At 56.4% G+C, this 18,902-nt stretch overlaps 1 protein-coding gene across 1 annotated transcript; it reads left to right on the forward strand.

The window, feature by feature from the left end:
* Nucleotides 1–2,394: 2,394 nt before the first annotated feature.
* COL9A2 (collagen type IX alpha 2 chain) lies at nucleotides 2,395–17,882 on the forward strand. Its single transcript, XM_043461763.1, has 32 exons — nucleotides 2,395–2,582; nucleotides 3,852–3,926; nucleotides 5,125–5,160; nucleotides 5,245–5,307; nucleotides 6,347–6,400; nucleotides 6,525–6,560; nucleotides 6,653–6,676; nucleotides 7,006–7,059; nucleotides 7,375–7,428; nucleotides 7,549–7,596; nucleotides 7,824–7,880; nucleotides 7,963–8,016; nucleotides 8,325–8,378; nucleotides 8,768–8,821; nucleotides 8,924–8,977; nucleotides 9,098–9,151; nucleotides 10,713–10,766; nucleotides 11,161–11,214; nucleotides 11,446–11,499; nucleotides 12,456–12,500; nucleotides 12,890–12,943; nucleotides 13,534–13,587; nucleotides 13,852–13,905; nucleotides 13,991–14,062; nucleotides 14,305–14,340; nucleotides 14,521–14,565; nucleotides 14,655–14,687; nucleotides 14,900–15,046; nucleotides 15,305–15,359; nucleotides 15,674–15,862; nucleotides 16,589–16,666; nucleotides 17,109–17,882. The coding sequence occupies exons 1-32, from the start codon at nucleotides 2,511–2,513 to the stop codon at nucleotides 17,306–17,308; spliced, it is 2,067 nt and encodes a 688-aa protein (XP_043317698.1). The 5' UTR covers nucleotides 2,395–2,510; the 3' UTR covers nucleotides 17,309–17,882.
* The last annotated feature ends 1,020 nt before the right edge of the window (nucleotides 17,883–18,902 follow it).

Here is an 18,902-nt window from a genome sequence, read left to right on the forward strand (position 1 = left end):
CCAGACACGTGAGTGAAAAAGCCTTCTAGTGACCCCAGCTCCAGCCACCATCTGACTGCAACCTCAAGTCAGACCTCAAGTCAAAAACCAACCAACAGAGCCATTCCTGAATTTCCACGCTAAGCAGTGGTTGTTTTAAGCCACTCAGTTTTTAGATGGTTTGTTATGCTGCAATAGACAATGAATACACTCATGTGTGCTGTTCAAAGATGAAGCTCCATCATTTCCACACACAGGAAAAAAATAGTACTTACTTTTGTGTGTTCAGCCCACAAAGAGAGGAAGAAATGAACAACATGAAACCAATAACTTTGGACATCTTGTCACTTAGACATCCTTTACATATAACTCCATGCACCCAGGCAGTGCCCATCAGCTCTCTCTCCTCCTCTCATCTTTCTTCCTACAAACTCCAAATTCCCCATCACTCTGTTAGGCAGAACAATTCAGTTCTCTCAAACCCTTTCTCCCAAACTCAGGAACACTTTTCAAAATCCACGGCCCTTTGCCAACATGCCCAATGGAGTTGAACTTTCCCGGGTTCCAGACAGTATTCTCCTTCACTATTTTAGCTGACCTGCTTGTGATCATCTTCCTCACACAACAGGACTGATACAGAGAGTCCTGAATAAATCATAATGAAAGCAAAAATGTAGCAAGCACCTACTATGTGCTGCTTGTTAGGTTAAATACTTCACATGCATCATCTCATTCAATCTTCACAAAACCCCATAAGATAGGAACTACTATTGTCCCCTTTTACAGAAGAGCAATCTGAGACTTACCAAGTGGCTCAATGGTAAAGAATCTGCCTGCCAATGCAGGAGACACAAGTTTGATCCCTGGGTCAGAAAGATCCCCTGGAGAAGGAAATGGCAACCCACTCCAGTATTCTTGCCTAGAGAATCCTATGAACTGAGGAGCCTGGCAGGCTACAGTCTATGGAGCTGCGAAAGAGTCAGACACAACTTAGTGACTAAATAACAGCAGCAGCAAAGACTTCATACAGTTTTAGGGCCCGTGGTCATACTTAGTGACAGAGTCAGATACCAAAGCATTAAACCAACATTGCTTACGTGAATGAAAGAGAAGGCAGGAGGCTGGAGAGAGGCTATACTTGACAAGTAGGTTTTGGAAACTCTGGTAAATAAGGTGTGGGTTGTTTCTGTGAACATGGAGGATATCACCTGGAGGTAGAGGCATGGTCAGTCCTACAGACCCTGGTGCTTAAGGGAGCTGCAGAGAAAGAAAAGCAATAGAAGAAGAAGGGCTTGGGATTTGCCTGGTGATCCAGTGGCTAAGACTCAGCGCTCCCAATTCAGGGGACCTTGGTTCAATACCTGGTCAGGGAGCTAGATTCCACACAATTCAACTAAAGATTCCACACACTCCAGCAAAGATCAAAGATCCGGAGTACTACAACCAAGACCCAGAGCAGCCAAAAAAAAAAATTTTTTTTCTTTAAGAAAGATGAGTAAGCCGAAGGAGGAGGAGGAGGGTTGAATGGTGGACACCTGGGCAGTGAAGACTTCAAGGATAGAATGGCCAAGGCAGACCCAGGTGCCAACAGCTTCATGACTGGAAGACTAAAGAGCCTCACTGGTCTCCCAGCTGGGGTGGAAGCAAAGAGATGAGAGGGAGATGAGGAAGTTTAGAAATGGGGTGCAGACAGGTTGGCTAGTATTAGCAGTGAAGCCAGGGGGAGAGGGTGAAGGAGTATTCATAGCATGGCTGATCCAGGAAGGGCCTTAGCTGTTGTTCAGTCGCTCAGTCTTGTCCAGCTCTTTGCTGACCCCATGGACTACAGCACACCAGGCTTCCCTGTCCTTCACTATCTCCTAGAATTTGCCCAGACTCACGGCCATTAAGTGGATGATGCCATCCAAACATCTCATCCTCTACGGTATGTTTTAATAGGGACGAGGCCTGATTGATCGTACCTGGAGAGAAACGAGGTGGATGGAGAGCTGGGCAAAGCCTGCTACAAGGTCGGCAGAACCTGCGGTGTCCTCGGCCTGGGCCCTGGAGTAGGGCACCCAGGCCCGGGCTCTCAGGCTGAAGTGGCTGAGGACAGGCGCAAGTGATGGAAGGCGGACTGCGGGTCGGGAAAACGGGCTCCCGGACCCGGAAAACTGGGTCCCGGAGATCAGGCTGGACAGGCAACGCGGACGGCCCTCTTCCTCTTCATAGAGGAACGGAGCTGTGGTCCCGGTCCCGCATCCTGGCCACTCTTCGGATCACCCGGCCGAGGCCTCCGGGGCCCAGGGAGAGGATGGAGGGTGGGCGCTGGAGGCTGGACAGAGCGGGGCGGAGCTGGGCCGGGAACGCCAGCCTCCTTCCCCGGGTCCTCTCAGGTGACAGACCCCGCGGGCCCCCCGCCCCGCCCCGCCGCATATTCAGGAGGCCCGGCCCGCGGGGTCCGAGAGCAGCCGGAGCCGTCGCGCCGGGAGCTTCAGCCGTCGGTGCGTGCGTGGTGCCCGCCTCAGTCCACCTCGAGCCCGACACCCGCCATGGCCCCCGCGGCCGCCCCCCGCAACCTCCTGGTTCTCCTGCAGGTGCTGGGGCTCGCCCTGGCGCAGATCGTAAGTCCTGCGGCCACTCCCGAGCAGGGCTCCGGAGTGCGGGGTCTGGGCCTGGGGTTCCGGATCCTGGGGTCTGGGGGAGTGTTCGGCCTGACCCCCACCCTCTATTGACACCCCCTAGCCTGAGGGGCAGCCGCTCACGTCCCTTCAGTAGGGGCACAAGTGGGGGTAAGAGGTTGGATCTCGGCACCGTGCTTAAAGAGGCGGACGAGCCGGAGAGCCGGAGGGACCCTGTCCGGAGATGCTCGGCCTTGCCCGGGCCCGGCGGCGTGGGGCAGGAGCTGGCGCCGGGTCCTGGCAGCCTGGAGAGCCCAGGTGGCGGGGGAGACAATGGTGCCCATTCACGGGGCTCCGGATCCTCCGCCCCCGCCGCCTCCCAGGGGGCGCCGGCTCCAGCCAGACGCCGCTCCTGCTCGGCTGACGCTCTCCGTCGGGCTCGCGCGCCTGCGTCTCACTTCCGAGGGCCGGCTGGAGGCAGGGGGCTTCACGGGATGCGGGCGCGGACGGGCAGGGCCGGGGCGCCGTCTGGGGCCTTGGGCGGTTCGCAGCTCGCCCGTGGGGCGCCAACCTGGCACTTCTCGGTCTGGAGGTGGGGGTGGGAGCGCGGGCACCTGGCAAACGCCGGACCCCTGCCTGGGTCTAGGATGGATCACATAAGAGCGCCATGCAACCGAGGACGGAGGAGGGGTGCTGGGAGAAGGGTGCTCTGAGTAGGAGAAGAGAACAGGCTTGCCCTCCCTAGACACCTCGCCCCCTAACGGCCCCATCTCTCTGCGCCTCCCCAACTTTCCCGTCGGGCTTTATCCGCACCAGGGGGAGAAGTAGGGGGTACCTATCCATCTTCAATATCTGTCGTCCATCTAAAAATAATCCAAGCAACCAGTCATTGAGGATCAAGCATCTCTAGGTACCATCTTCCTTAGCCATCCGTTATTTGAGTCATCATCATCTCCTATTCTCCACCCACGACCGCGCAGCGGCAGCGCGGTACAGTGGAAGGAGCTGGGCAAACCTAGGACGGAATTGCAGCTCCACAGTTTACCTCCTGTGATCATGGACCCCTGAATCTTACGGAGCCTGTTTCCTCACCTGCAAACTGGGGCTCCTTAGTTTCGGCTCACAGTTCTGAGCCAATCAATAAGATAATATATGTAAAGGTCCACAGTGTGTTCTCAGTGAAGGGGAGTTCACGGCTCCTCAGGGGGGAGGTGCGCCTCTGGATGCCCAGTTCCCTGCAATGTCTGAGGGCTGCCCTCTTTGTGTTTTCAGAGAGGTCCGCCAGGAGAGCCGGGGCCTCCGGGTCCCCCAGGGCCACCGGGAGTGCCTGGATCCGACGGAATCGACGTGAGCTCTCTAACCCGGGATCGGGGTTGTGGGGGGTGGGGCGCGGGGGGCGAGAGGCTGCGGACAAAGGGGAACTTTGTGAGCTCTGGGAGTGGAGGCAGGGGGTGGCGGCGGTGAGGTCGGTGCCTGGAGCTGCAGTGCCCCCTGTTGCCAGTAGGCAGCGCCGGCCCGCCCCACAAGGAGCCCGTTTGTTCTACAAAAACCTCAAACCAGCTTGGAGCGGCAGCGCCCGTTATAGCTGCCGGTTGACAAGGAGCTGCTGTTCGGTCTACCTGCCACAGCTCACAGCGATTCCTCACCCCCCGCCCCCTCCTCCCTTTTTTGGGGTGGGAGACGCCTTAACTCCTCCGGGCACGTCTGGATGCTTCTTCAGGGTAGCTTGGGAGGCTTGGCCAGACCGCTGTCCGGCCGGGGCCAGACTCCAGTCTCTTCCCTTTACATTTTTCTTCCCGATTTAGAAGCAGCTGGGCTGGTTCCGTGCTCTCCCCACCGTGGTGAGAGTTAAATACCTCATTCTGGATGCTCCCCCATATTTACGGGTCAGCCCCATATTTACCCATCTCCACAGCTTTCTATTCAGTTTGGTGCCCCCACCCTCCAAACAGGGGCGCTGGGACCCTGCCAGGTTCTCTGGCCGCCTTGGGCGCTGAAATGCCTGGAGGCCTCTCTGGGGCAGAATGTGATTCCACAGGCCACGTCTGTTCTCCACCGGGGATCCTTTGTCACAGGGGAAGGAGGTCCTTCCTGCCTTGGGGACACATTGAAGCTGCCCCCTTGGTCCCTGCCCCTGCCCAATCTCATTCTCCTGACCCCAATCCACCACTGCCCCCTTCGCTTACCTCCTCTTCGTGTTTTCCTAAAAGCCCCAGAGTTTCTTCCCACACTTGCTTAAATCCAAGAGGCACCGCTCTCCAAGGCAACCCATTCACAGATCTCATGACTGGCACCATCCAATGCTGGCATATCTAGAACTCACTTGTATGTTGATATCACCCTCTCCAGCCTGCATGGGGTTGGTCTCAATCCACCTATGGTTTTCTTGAAGGAAAGGGAGCTATTTTCCTAAAAAACACGAGGTTTGAGAGGACCCAGGACAGAAGAGGAGAGGAGCAAGTGGGCAGGTCAACCGGGGCTTGTGTGTGCCCATCTGGAGTAGCACAAGCCATGGTAAGCTTTCTCAACAACTTATATCTTGCAGGGTGACAAAGGGCCCCCTGGGAAAGCTGGCCCTCCGGTAAGTGCTTTTTCCCCGTTGACCTTTGATGCTTCTAGGTCTCTCCTACCTGTGGCTAATATTTGCTCCACCTCTGTTTTCAAGGGACCTAAGGGAGAGCCTGGCAAAGCGGGGACAGATGGACCAGATGGGAAGCCCGGGATTGATGTGAGTACCTACTGAGCGTCAGGTAGAGTAGGCTAGGGCTCCAGCCCCTGACTTCCGAAACCTAGTTCAGGCATCTTCCCTGATCTGCTGTGCAGAGCAGGATGGAGACTGTACAGCTGTGAGCTCCCCTTACTTTCATGTGACTTGTGACCTCACACCCACGCCAAGAACACTGAATCAAGGGCAGATGGGGGTCCAGAGGGCTCAGCAGCAGTCAGAATTTAGCCGCATATTTCTGGCCTCCAAGTATGACACTTAATTCCCTGGGCCGAGTTGTCCTTTTGCATCCTCTCCTTTCCTCCCCTTTTCCCTTCCCCACCCCACCCCCTTACAGCCCCAAGCACTACTCAGGAGAAGAACATCGTTTGGCTGAGAGCATGCAGTTCCAGGGGTTCATGGGCTCAAGGTCACAGGCTCCTGGACACAGGCTCCAAGGTCACTGGCTCCTGGACAGGGTCACTGGGAAGTCATCTGGTTGGGGAGACACTTGAGTCAATCACTAAAAGATGGGAGGAAAAAGTGGCCCCCCATGAATGGCCTGCTGGCTCAAGAAGTGCCCATTAGGGCTGTGAGTAGCCACAGGGTCACTCCAACTCATCCACACCCTGCAAAGATTACAAAGCATATTGCCTTACACATCGATTTTCATAACCACCCAGAGAAGCAAGCACTGATTATTAATCCATATTGCAGATGAGAAAACCAAGGCTCAGAAAAAGTTGTCAAGGGCAGACATTAAGAAAATGGCTAATCCAGACCCATATCTATCTAGGTTTTCTAGACTTCTAGACTGGAGATGTGAGGTCTGGGCTGACAAATCATTGGGCCTTGGTTTCTCATCTTTCAAAAGAGGATAATCATCAAGGGCTAGTGTGGGAACTGGAAGAAAGGAAAGTGAGGTGTTGATGCCCATAGGCCCTCCCAGAGTGTGGTGAAAAGCAGCCTGGGCACAACGAGGAGAGACCTCTGGACCCACCCTGCCCCATGGGTCAGGGAGCAGGTTTGCCCCTCACAGATGTATCTTCTCTTTCTTCCCCAGGGTCTAACTGGAGCCAAGGGTGAGCCCGGTCCCTCAGGGATCCCTGGAGTCAAGGTAAGTGGCCTGCTAGAGGTTCAGCATGGGCAATCTAGGCACCAGAGTCTGGGAGGGGCTGTGGCAGAGAGGAGCAGAAATGTAGGAGACCCCGGCCTCTGAGCCTCTCCCATTGCTTTTGCAGGGCCAGCCTGGGCTCCCAGGGCCCCCCGGCCTGCCAGTGAGTATAACCTGTAATGGCTTTAAGGGACCCTTTGTAGGTAGGGGGACTTGTAAAAGGAGCCATGAACTTAATCTTTCCTTCTGTTTCAGGGCCCTGGCTTTGCTGGACCTCCTGTAAGTCCTCAGGGATGGGGCAGGGTCCCTGGGACTCTCAGAGGAGGAGGGTAGAGAAGGGCTTCCAGGGGACTGGCCAGTGTGGGGAGGGGCCAGCATACTGTGATGGTGTCAGAAGTGGGCAGACTTGTCAGAGAATCCTGGGCCTATCCACTGGCTCTGAGATTCTCTGGTCCTTAAAGCCCTAATTTGTCCTAATTTGTCAGCTTCTCTGGGGCTGGTTGCAAGGTGAAAGTGGGGAAAGGGGCTCTGGGCCCCTGTTCCTATCTTTGTGGCAGGGCTGGGCTAACCCTCTGAGGCATCCTAGCCACTGATGTCTCTGCTCCTAGGGACCACCTGGACCTGTCGGCCTCCCGGGTGAGATTGGACTCACAGGCCCCAAGGTGAGCCCCAGACACCCCTCTGCTCACTCTGTCTCCTGCCCTCTGCCTTCAAGCGCAAGCTGAGCACCTCTCCAGGAGTTCCTGGGCCTGCTTCTGGCCACCAGGAATCTCCTCCAGGTCTGGGCAGAAACCCCTCCTGCTGAGCACACACCAACCGCAGGGCGTCCTCTGCAGATCAGGCTTTGATCTCCCCAGATCTCAGGAGGGGACCTGGAGGGCAGGATGGACAGGGCAGTAGCAGGAACAGGAGCAGGGGGCAAGGGTGACCTAGCCAAGGATGGACAAGGGTATGATTTGGGCCTCTCTTGCTTCCAGGGGGATCCTGGACCAGAAGGACCATCAGGGCCCCCAGGACCCCCTGGGAAACCGGTAAGTGTCCTCAGTCTTCCCACATGGCAGGGTGTGGCTGGGGAAGGATAAGGGTCTTCGGCACAAGCCTGGGGTGGGGACGGTTCGAGTCAGGTGCCATCTCCATACATCTTTTCTCAGGGTCGCCCTGGAACCATTCAGGGCCTGGAAGGCAGCGCGGATTTCCTGGTGAGAGGCGGGGCCTGGGGCGGGGCTAGTCCGGGGAAGGGGCGGGTCATCTTGAGAGGGGCGGGCAAGGAGACAGGTTCCATCGGAAGGTAGGGTCCCTGGGAGAAAGGAGCGTCTGCAGCGGAGAGGGGCAGCCAGGTACGGGCGGAGAAGCGGTCTTAGGAAGCACTGCCCTGTTGGCCTGGGGCAGGCCAGTGACACAGAACCCTGCGGAATTTCTCTTCCAGTGTCCAACCAACTGTCCAGCGGGCGTGAAAGGGCCCCCAGGGCTGCAGGGCGTGAAGGTGAGCTTCTGGCCCAAGTCTTGGGGGGTGGAGCAGGGGAGCGGGGGACAGGACGTACGCTAAGCTCTCTCCTCCCCCGCAGGGGCATCCAGGCAGACGCGGGCTTCTGGGAGATTCCGGCCGCCAGGGGAAGCCGGTGAGTGCGAGGGCGGAGGGCCCTACTGGAGCCACCCCGCATCCTTCTCCCTTCCCTTCCCCTCCCCTGTGGGGCTCCGGGAATGAAGCCTTGAGCTGGGAGGCAGGAGGCCTAGGCTCTAAGTCAGTGTGTCCCTGGGCAAGCTCCTTCCCTTGCTGTGCCCTCATTTCCCTGTCATCCCTGGGACGCTATGCTTTCCAGGACGCCTTCCTGTCTGCTCTTGCTGAGAAGAGGATGTTGTCTTTGGTTGTTTGAATATTTGTCTCTCGATCTGCCTGCCTATCTGATCTCTCTTTCCTGGCCCTTAGGGTCCCAAGGGAGATGTGGGTGTCTCTGGAGAGCAAGGCATCCCTGGACCACCGGTAAGGAACACTTTCCCCGCCCCCCCCCCCCCCACCTCCGTCCGCCTAGGAGACCTCAGTGGAGTTATTTCCTTGCTCTGGCCTCTAACTGGTGGAAGAGATACCTGTGTCCAGCTGGTGAGGCTCTGGATGAGGCTGGCTGTGAGACACTGGGGGACTGGAACCAAGGCTGCTGCCAGCCAAAAGGCTCAGCTGAGGGCCTTGTTCTGCCACTGTTCCTTTGAGTGGCCCTGGTGAGTCCCTGGCATCTCTGAGCCTCACTGACCATCTGTGACAGGGACTCTGTGCCTGCCTCAGGAAGACATCAAGAAGGCTGGGCTGGGGTTCAGGGAAGGTGTCATGACGTGGGCCTTCTAGTTGCCATCACTGTCATTCTTCTGTCTTGACAGGGTCCCCAGGGCATCAGGGGCTATCCAGGCATGGCGGGACCCAAAGGAGAGACAGTGAGTGGGTCTGGGGGGTGTCCTGCAAGAAAGAGCTGCCGGGACCAGCCCTCTGGCCCTGGGGTCCAACCAGGACTGACCCACAATCTCTCCTCTCCCTAGGGCCCTCAGGGGTACAAAGGCATGGTGGGCTCCATCGGCGCTGCTGGGTCACCTGTGAGTCTGCTCCTATTCCCTGCCCCCACCTTCCTCCCCTGGACGCAGCTTCTGGAGCTGCAAAAGGTGTGACTTCCCCGAGCCCATGTAACTTGGATTTCTGTCTGTCCTTCTTGCCAGGGTGAGGAAGGTCCACGGGGACCACCGGGCCGAGCTGGAGAGAAGGGTGATGTGGTGAGTCCTCAGTCATCCCTATTGCAGTCAGGGCCCTGGGGGGAGAACTGGGTAGACTCAGCTCCACCCAAGGCTCAGGTGTGTATACTGAGGTGCACACGTGTGTCTGAGTGTGTGCACATGTAGACGCCCGTGCCCATGTGTTATTCTGTGTGTCTCTGCATGTGGGTGGCTGATATGAGGGCAGAACATCTGTTCCCGTAGCCCAGCTAGCTCCAGCAGCTCCTTCCTCCAGGCCCCGCCTACTGCTGGTCAAATTCAGGCTTAGGGAGAAGCTGTAGGATCCAGTCCCACGGTCACCAGGCCAGACAATGAAATTCCAGCAAATCAGTCATGGGGCTAATGGGATTTGGCCCAGATCCCAGTTCTCTTAACTCTCTCCTTTTTGAAATTAATAAGAGAAAAAAAATAAAATTAATAAAATTAATAAGAGTATTTCTTTTGAGCAATTTTGAGTTTACAGAAAAATTGAGCAGAAAGTAAAGTTAGGGGTTTTGTTGTTATTGTTAGTTTTTTTTTAATTATGCAAGTTTTTCAGTTCAGTTCAGTTCAGTTCAGTCGCTCAGTCGTGTCTTACTCTTTGCAACCCCATGAATCGCAGCACGCCAGGCCTCCCTGTCCATTACCAAGTCCCTGAGTTTACTCAAACTCAGGCCCATCGAGTCGGTGATGCCATCCAGCCATCTCATCCTCTGTTGTCCCCTTCTCCTCCTGCCCCCAATCCCTCCCAGCAACAGGGTCTTTTCCAATGAGTCATCTCTTCGCATGAGGTGGCCAAAGTATTGGAGTTTCAGCTTTAGCATCAGTCCTTCCAATGAACACGTAAAGGGCTCACTATATTATTCTCCCTACTTTTGAATATGTTTAAAAACTTTTGAATATGTTTAAAAATGCAAGTTTTTAAACATATTCAAAAGTAGGGAGAATAATATAGTGAGCCCTTATGTCCCTCTCTCCCCAAATTAATCTTTTGCCACACTCACTTCATCCATCTCCTTCTCCCCTTCTTTCCTTCATTGCTTTGCTCTGATATTTTCAAGCAAATTCTTAACATTATGTCATGTTACCCATTTCACTTCTCAATGTATCTCTTAAAAATAAGGTTCCTCACATAGCCACAATATCACTATCACACCAGCAAAATTATCCAGTTACTCCTGAACGTAATCTAATCATCAGCTTGTGCTCAATTTTTCCTAATGATTTCAACAATGTCTTTTCAGGGTTCTTGTTCAAATCAAGACCCACACCAAGTCCACACATTGTCTTTGCTTGCTGGGTTTCTTCACATCAGTGTTGCTCAGGGCCTTGGTGGGTCACACTGGCTCCTCCCCTGTCCTGCCGCTGCTCCTGCCCATCTTGCTTGGTGCCCAACTCTACTCCCTCCCACAGGGTCCAGGGCAAAGTCACACAACTGGAACCCTCTCCACCAGCCCCTGCCCAGCATGGCCTGTGCCACGGGGACCCTGGGACTCGGAGGTCACTGTTCTCAGCAGTTCTCTGAATAGCCAGACCGGGATTCAGCCTGCTGAGGGTGGTGTGCTCTCTGTCTACTTTGCAGGGGAGCCAAGGAGTTCGAGGACCCCAGGGAATAACAGGCCCAAAAGGAGTAACCGTAAGTGGGCAGAGGGCAGGGTCCAGGGGGGTCTCCAAGCCCCCAGAGGAGCAGGAGCCTGGGGTTCCAGACTGCACTCTGTTGCCAGTGGGCTGGCTCTGTCACCTCGGGAAGTGCCCTCTTCTGTGCCTCAGTTTTTTTCACCTGTAAATAGAGTGGTGATGTAGGAGGGGTCTTGGGACACTCATCACCCACACAAGGGAAGGACTGTCATCCATCCCATGAAATCCCTTCCTACTTCCATTCCCCTCCCCCAGTTAGCTGCTGGGGCTTCCCAAGATGACCAGACCCACTTCCCACCTGCATACTGCCCCCCACAGAGGGACATGGGTGGGGGCCCTGACCCCAGGCATCTCCCCATTGTGAATCTCCCTTCAATTTTCCTGCTGAGCAGGGACCCCCAGGCATTGACGGCAAGGACGGGACCCCAGGCATGCCTGGAGTGAAGGTAGGAGTGGGGACGGCCCCCAGGATGGGGGTGAGGGTTAGGGGTCCTCCCAGCTGAGGCTCTGGGTCCCATTGCACTGAGCCTGGAGGCCTTGGAGCCTGGGATCCTCAGGTGTGTCACCAACACGTTCCTGCTTGCTTCGGGGCCTCCGTTTCCCTGCCTGCACTCGGGTGGGGCCCATGGACCCCCGGCTGGAGCTCTCATTTGTGCCTCTGCTTCTGTCTCTCGCAGGGCAGTGCAGGACAGGCGGGGCGGCCGGGAAACCCAGGCCACCAGGGCCTAGCGGTGAGTACAGGGTGGAGCCGTGGGGGCCGCCACAGGGCACGTCGCTTCTCCTCCACCGAGAGGCCAGGCACTCTGCGGCCCACTTCCCCAAAGTGGTGTGAGTGGCTGATGAGGTGGAAGTCATACCCAGGACTCGTCCTCTGGACCTTGTCCCTGCTCAGCTCAGGCCTTCTCACCAACTCTGGCCTGGCTTAGGCCTCATCATTTGGACAGCTGCCCCAGTCTTCTCTTAGATTTTACCAACCCTCCATGTTTGCTAAGTGGAATCTGACCATTTCCCTGCTAAATACCTTCCATGGTGCTCCACCCTCCCTGTTCCCCAACCCCCCACCCCCACACCACTGCCTCCAGGAAAATGTCCTTCTGTCCAGTCATTCGGCAGAGTCACTGAGGTACAGAAAGTGGCAGGGGAACAGTATGACCAGGATAGCTACATTCCTCATCCTCACAGCTCATCTCAGCATCCAAGGACCACCGTAATCTGACCAGTCGGCCACTGCCCCTCTTCACCCTCTCCCTTCTCAACAGAGCCTCAGCCTTTCTACCGCCGCACCTTCAGGCCTTTACTGGTCCCCCTTACTGGGATGCCCTTCCCATCTCTGAGTCTTCTCACAGTCCAGGCCCACCTCCATCCCCCACCTTCTGGGAACCCCCATCCTTCCCTGCCAGGGATACTTAAGTTGAGGACTGCTAACATATCCAGGTGCAGATTGTGTTCCTGTGTGTACTCGCGTGTGCTCCGCTTCTCCCCGTGGACCACAGGCCTTGGAAAGCAGGTCCTTCTGTCTCTGTGTCCTGTCTCACCAGGGATTCAGGGCTGGGCACAGTCAAGTTCATGGCTGGGCCTTCTGCTCTTCAGCTCCCAGAAGGCGAGGGAGGAATCTGGGAGGCAAAGTAGCAGATGCTCGGGGCTCCCCACTGCCAGGGGAGAAACTGACATCAGCTTCCTTCTACAGGGAGTGCCTGGTATGCCTGGGACAAAAGGAGGCCCTGGAGACAAGGTAAGGTGACCCCAGGTTGGGGGCAGAGAGTTGGCTTCATCTGAGCAAGGGAGCCTGAGGGCAGGGACCAGGGGCATGGCTTAAAGACTGCAAGGTCCAGGCCTTCTCAGGCTCAGAGACTGGGTCACTGGGCCAATGACCCAGTGAACACAGGTTCATTGGGCCTAACCGCCTCCCTCCGGTCTCCTCCCTTCCACCTCTCATCCTGGCTAAGAGAACAGGATGGCATGGCTGCAAATCAGTGGAGTCCAGAGAACCTGACTAAGAACCCACTCTGCTTCTCAACTCATTTGGTTCCAGAGTCTGTTTAGCGTTCACCTGGCTTCTCCAAGGCCAAGCAAGGGCCTAACTAGGCTACACAGACTGACCTTAGAACTCTTTTCCTGCAGGGTGAGCCGGGCAGGCAGGGCTTCCCTGGAGTCTCTGGTCCCCCCGGGAAGGAGGTAAGTTCCCCCTCCTCTGACTCAAGGGCTCTTCTTGCTTTCCTTCCTCCCCATCCCTCTCTCCAGGCCTGAGGACTCTGCTTTCAGCATACGGGGCAGAGTGAGACTGTGGGGTGGAGCCCTAGCCGCAGAGTGCCCTTGGGGCCACTCAGGGCTCTGCTGCTGACCCAGGAAAGCTCTCATCTCTCCCTGCCCCCATTTCCCTATGTACAGTGCGGAGAGGATGGGGCTGCTTCTGTCCTGGGGTATGACCTCTCCAGATGACTGGGGCTGACAATCCAGCAGACAGAATCATTCACTCATTGCATAAACATTCACCAAATATCTGCAACCCACTAGACACTGAGATAGACAGTCTCCTATTTACATAGAGCTTACAGATTCTTGAGAGAGGCATTGAATTAAATAAAGACCCCAAATGTATTGGGTCTTATGAAAGAAAAGGACAGGGACCCAAAGAAAGAAGGTGAAGGAAGTCTTCCCTGATGAAGCAAATTAGCTGAGCCCCAGGGGTGGGTAGAGGTTGGTCAGGTGTGGAAAGGAGGGACCCTCCAGGCTACTGCTCACCTCCGGATTTCTCTGTCCTCCAGGGAGAGCCAGGGCCTCGAGGAGAAATCGGTCCCCAGGGCATCATGGGGCAGAAGGTAAGTGCCTGGCACAGTGGTCCCTCCCTGGGGGTCTCTGCAGCAGCTGGCACTGCTGGACCCAGAATCTGGGTCCTCTCAAGGCTCCATTGTGAGGCCTCCCCAGCCAGGGCCTTAGTTTGCTGGTCTGTGAAGTGGAGCCAAGGACCTCCATGGTGGTGACAGCAGGAACAGAGGGCACTCTGACCATGCAGGGTCTGGGATCTGGCAGGGAGATGCTGCCCTGGCTGGTGGCTGGGGTGTGACCTTCACTTTCCATTTCAGGGTGACCATGGTGAGAGGGGGCCAGTGGGGCAGCCAGGCCCTCAAGGCCGGCAGGTAAGTACAGGGCAGCTGAGATGGGCTCTGGGAGTATGTCTGGGCACCTTGTCTGACTTATTCCTCTGGTTTCTTTTCTCCTCAGGGCCCCAAAGGGGAACAGGGTCCCCCTGGAATTCCAGGGCCCCAAGGCTTGCCAGGCATCAAGGGAGACAAGGTACTAACTGGGACTGAAAAATACCAGGGAAAGAGGGCTTCAGATTTGAGGGAGGGGTCAGTGGAGCTCCAGTGCCTCAAATCCACCTGGAAAAATGACCCCCTGCGGGTCCCCAGGAGCCCTGGGGGGCGAGGTGGAGCCTGGGAGGGCGCTGTGGCTGGGAGTCCGGGTTGGGGGAACCTGTGGGCCCAGCCTGCCCTGGATCGGAGCTCACCAGGCTCTGGACTCCCCAATTTCAACAGGGCTCCCCAGGGAAGACCGGGCCCCGCGGTGGAGTGGTGAGTGCCAGCAACCTGCCTTCCCGGCACCACCCCCTGTACCTGCACCCCCCGCCCCACGTCATCAGGGCATCTCTAGCATCGCATCGGGGTGGGGGGGCGCGGGTGTCACAGGCCAGTGCAGCCTCTGTTCCCATGCCATGCGGGGCCACCGCGATCTGACTGTGTCTCAATCTGCAGGGCGACCCGGGGGTGGCTGGCCTCCCAGGAGAAAAAGGCGAGAAGGTGAGCGGGCTGCGCGGGGTGGAGGAGGGGAGCAGCGGGCGGGCCCGGGTACCCCACCGCCTCGGGACAGCACCTTCTTGTGCCTACAGGGAGAGTCGGGCGAACCAGGACCCAAGGGACAGGTGAGTCCTGCAGCTGTGACGCCACCTTCCCCCGCTCCTGCCGCCCCCCCCGCCCCCACTTGTTGCCTCAGCGCCGCTGGGGACTAGGACCGCGACTCCCCCGGCTTCCCTGCACCCCACCCCGTCCTTCCCCTACTCCTGCATAACCCCCCAACCCCCACCCCTGCGCTTGCGTCCCCTGATTCCCACTGGGAACCCAACCCGCCCCGCAGCAAGGAGTCCGCGGAGAACCTGGCTACCCTGGCCCCAGCGGAGATGCGGGCGCCCCGGGGGTGCAGGGCTATCCGGGGCCCCCTGGCCCTCGAGGACTGGTTGGAGACCGAGGCTTGCCCGGACAGCCCGGGAGGCAGGGCGTGGCGGTGAGTTGGCCTCCAGGGGAGGAGGAGTCGTCTCTTTGGATTGGTTGCTGCTTATCCTCTCAAAGGCTGGGAGTTCCTTCCCTGAGGCTGGTACCAAGCCCCGAGATCAGAGGGGATGGGTGTGGGTGCCGGAGGGGTTTCAATCAGATGCTGAAAATACCTCGGGTGAGAAAATGGGAAAAGGAAGGGGTCATAGCACCGGAGCAGTCAGACCTGGCAGCCAGGGGCTTCTTCCTGAAAGACCTCCTCTGCTTTCAGGGCCGAGATGCCAGTGACCAGCACATCGAGGACGTGGTTCTGAAGATGCTGCAAGGTGAGGGGGCACCAACTCCTCCTCCTCACCTCCAGGGCATCGCCACCCTTCAGAAGACTCTCCATGTGGCCTTGTGGGAGAGTCACAAGTCGTGGGTGGCCATTCCAGCTCTGCCTCCAAGGGGCTGGGGGTCTTACCTATGTCCTCACCCACTCAGGACCTTTGATGTCTGCAGAACAGCCTGAGGAAGGGGGAGTTGACCCCCTGTTGTTCTGTGTGCACACCTAGTGGCCAGAGGCCAGGATGCTCTGCCTTCCCGGTTTTACTGAGCCACACCCATCTTACAGACTTCTCTGTCTCCTCCCTCCCTCCAGAGCAACTGGCAGAAATGGCTGTGAGTGCCAAGCGGGAGGCCCTGGGTGCGACTGGGATGATGGGTCCCCCAGGACCCCCTGGGCCTCCTGGGTACCCAGGCAAACAGGGACCCCATGGGCACCCTGGCCCTCGGGGCATTCCTGGCATCGTGGGAGCCGTGGGTCAGATTGGCAACACCGGGCCCAAGGGTAAGTGCTGTTCTGTGCTGGTCGGGAGGTGGGACCACTGTGCTCAGTTACACCAGCTGATGGCTCAGCCTCCTGTTTTTATCTTTCATCATTCCCCTTCCTAGGATGAGGCTCTCCCATATAACTCCTGGGCTTGCTTTTTCAGTAGCAAATTGATAGAAACAAATGTACTAATTTATAGCCTGGGTTTTTTTTGGGGGGATGGGGGGAATGTTGTTTCTGTTTTAAATTGACTTAGTGGTACTCCATAAACATCCCTCCATGTCTCTAGAAGTGGGGAGGCAGATGAATAAAACAGTAAAGAAGGCAAGCTCGAGTCAGAGCAGGTGTTGAGTCCAGACTGTGCCACTTTCTCATTGTGGCTCTTGGACAAGTTACCCATTAATATTCCTGGGTCTTAGATTTATCATCTGTGAAATGGAGTTATTTATAGTAATCTCATAATTGCCAGGAGGATTACATTTAGAGGTAATTTACATGGAGTTGGTAAATGCCGACTATTGACATTACCAGACACTTTCCTGTAATGAACTTTATCAGCTTTATAGTCTTCCATCCTTTGGACTTGCCTTTACTTAATCAGTTCTGCAGTCATTTCCAACTGTCTCCTATTATAAACTAGCACAAAATAGAAATAATTGTGTGTGAAATAGAAATTAAATATCAAGCCAGGAAGAAAAAAAATTTCCTATTCTTAAAAACTAAGGCTCAGTTCTTTCTCTGCAGGAAAACGTGGAGAGAAGGGCGATCAGGGAGAAGTTGGCCGCGGGCACCCCGGGATGCCTGGGCCCCCCGGGATCCCAGGTAAGACCTTGGCCCTGCCCAGTAGCAGTCCTGTCCCTCAGTCCTGGGATTAATGACCTGAGACAACTCGGTCTCTTCCATGGACGCCTCCCTCGTGCTCTCACAACATGAGGCCAGCTCAGTCCCACGCATCCAATTTTTGCATCCCTTTGGAGCAGCCAGGAGCCTCTGGGTCAGGTCTGGCTGGGAATTGGACGGCTGGGATTCCGAGGGTTTCCTGGGTTCCACAAAAATCTGCTTCATGGAGGGAAGGGAAGGGGCATTTATTCCCCCGACTCACTGGGAGTAATGGACCATGAGACATGACTCTCTTAGAACCTGTGTCTGGGGCAGAGTCCCTTCTTTCTCTGGTGTCCTTGACGTCAGTTTCCCTGAGAGACTGAGGAATTCAAAGGCCGAGATAGAAGGAGGCCTTGATGTCTTGACCTCTTTCCTTGCATAGGACTGCCTGGCCGGCCTGGTCAGGCAATCAACGGCAAAGACGGAGATCGAGGGGCTCCAGGGGCCCCAGGAGAGGCAGGTCGACCTGGCCTGCCAGGCCCCATGGGGCTGCCAGGCTTCTGTGAGCCTGCGGCCTGCCTTGGAGCCTCAGCCTACGCCTCTGCACGCCTCACGGAGCCTGGATCCATCAAGGGGCCATGAGCCAAGACAGAGCCCAGTGGGCATCCTGGGGGGGAAAGGACTCGGGCCCCTCTGGGTGGACATGCACCCCATGCCTCAGTCCAGGAAACTAGCTTTTCCAGGACCTTCCATCTGGGATCCAGGAGTCCTGAGGAAAAGGAAATTCTAAAACATGGGGGAAGGGAAGGGAAGGGAGGGCATCAGATGAAAAGGTGACACCAAGAGGGCACGTGACACTGGGGAGTCCATGGTCCAGAGAGGATGAGGTGGCCTTTGTTCCTGGAGCACCACTCAGATGTCATCAAAACAAACGTGTCCTTAATCTGCATCATCCTCCACTGGCCATCTTGTCCTTGGGGCAAGTGGACTGAGGCCTTTGCTAGTTCCTGATCCCATTTTCACCCCCAGGCTTACTGGGTGACTGCCCAGAGGGGGCCATCCTTAAGCCAGTCCTCTACTTCCTACCTGCCTTCCTCCCATCTGAGTATTTAAACACCCATCTCCCTTCCCTTCCTGGCATCACCCTTTCCCATCAAACCCTAGATCCACCCAGGCCTTTCTGTAAATAAAAACCCTCAACTTGGGTACAAGCCAAGATGTGAGTGCTGAGCTTAATTTCTCATGGGTTAGGGGTGGGCCCCCACGACCTGAGCAGGATGGTCAGGGGTTCTAGAAGGGGGAGGGTGGAAGGTGGGGTACTTTCCCCTGGGCACATCCTGAACTGTGAGAGTGGCCTGGCCTATTTTAGGAACGCCTGTGCGATAAACCTGCAGGTAGAGTCAGGATGGTGACCTGCTGTCAAGGTGTGGGCAGATCCCTTCCCAGCCTTTGTACAGCTGGGCAAGGACCCAGCTCGCCTCATTTATCCTGTAGAGAGTACCCAGTGTCTCGCCAGAGCCCGGCCCACAGGAGGTACTCTGTGAGTTTTGGCACTCAGCGTGTGCTGGCCTTGAGGCAGGAGCTGGCAGCCAAAGATGGGAGGACCTGGCTCTTGCCTTCCAGGGGTTACCAGGTCCGTGAGACAAACAGACCTGAACCTGGATGATGAGAACAGAAGTGACATTTAGTCACGCCACTTTCACTGAGGGGACATCCAGGGGAGACTGGCTCGGATGTGTCCGTCTGGGGGCTCCCAGCCTCATTAGCTGTGTAGGCCAGCAAGGCTGCTCCAAGCAGCAGGAGCAGGAAAGGGTGTGGCAGGTGCCTCTGGCCCATGTGACGGTGGGAGCTGTTGAAATTCAGCGAGTGACCAACCCCTTGGCTCCATTATTGATCTGGGCATTTATTCCCCAAATGAAGAGTTCTGCTGGCTCCCTCCAGGAGACATAAGAACTCCAGCCTGAGGTCCCAGCATCTGATGAAGTCTGGGCCCTCCTACACCTCACCCTAAACTTGGCTGTATGTCCCCATTTGTACTGAAGCAGCTTTCTCTTCCCCTGGCCAGCAGAGGCCGGGACTCCCCTAAACAGCCTTCCCTGCCTGCATGCACACACACACCATGGGTGACTTCTCAGCTCCATTACCCCTCCAGGGACAGAGGGCTACTCCTAGGTAGCCCTAGGGCCCACAGAGGTGGCTTTACCCCCAGTGCTTTTGCAAATCCTGAATCACAGCA

The sequence above is a fragment of the Cervus canadensis genome, chromosome 2 (assembly GCF_019320065.1).
Source record: "Cervus canadensis isolate Bull #8, Minnesota chromosome 2, ASM1932006v1, whole genome shotgun sequence".
Taxonomy (NCBI): Eukaryota; Metazoa; Chordata; class Mammalia; order Artiodactyla; family Cervidae; genus Cervus; species Cervus canadensis.

Excerpts from the sequence above, each read along its gene's own strand:
- COL9A2 (XM_043461763.1), top strand. The coding sequence starts at position 2,511 with ATGGCCCCCGCGGCCGCCCCCCGCAACCTCCTGGTTCTCCTGCAGGTG. Across the intron at positions 9,152-10,712 it reads CTGGAGAGAAGGGTGATGTG|GGGAGCCAAGGAGTTCGAGG; the intron begins GTGAGTCCTCAG and ends TCTACTTTGCAG. Across the intron at positions 13,588-13,851 it reads AGGGCATCATGGGGCAGAAG|GGTGACCATGGTGAGAGGGG; the intron begins GTAAGTGCCTGG and ends TTTCCATTTCAG.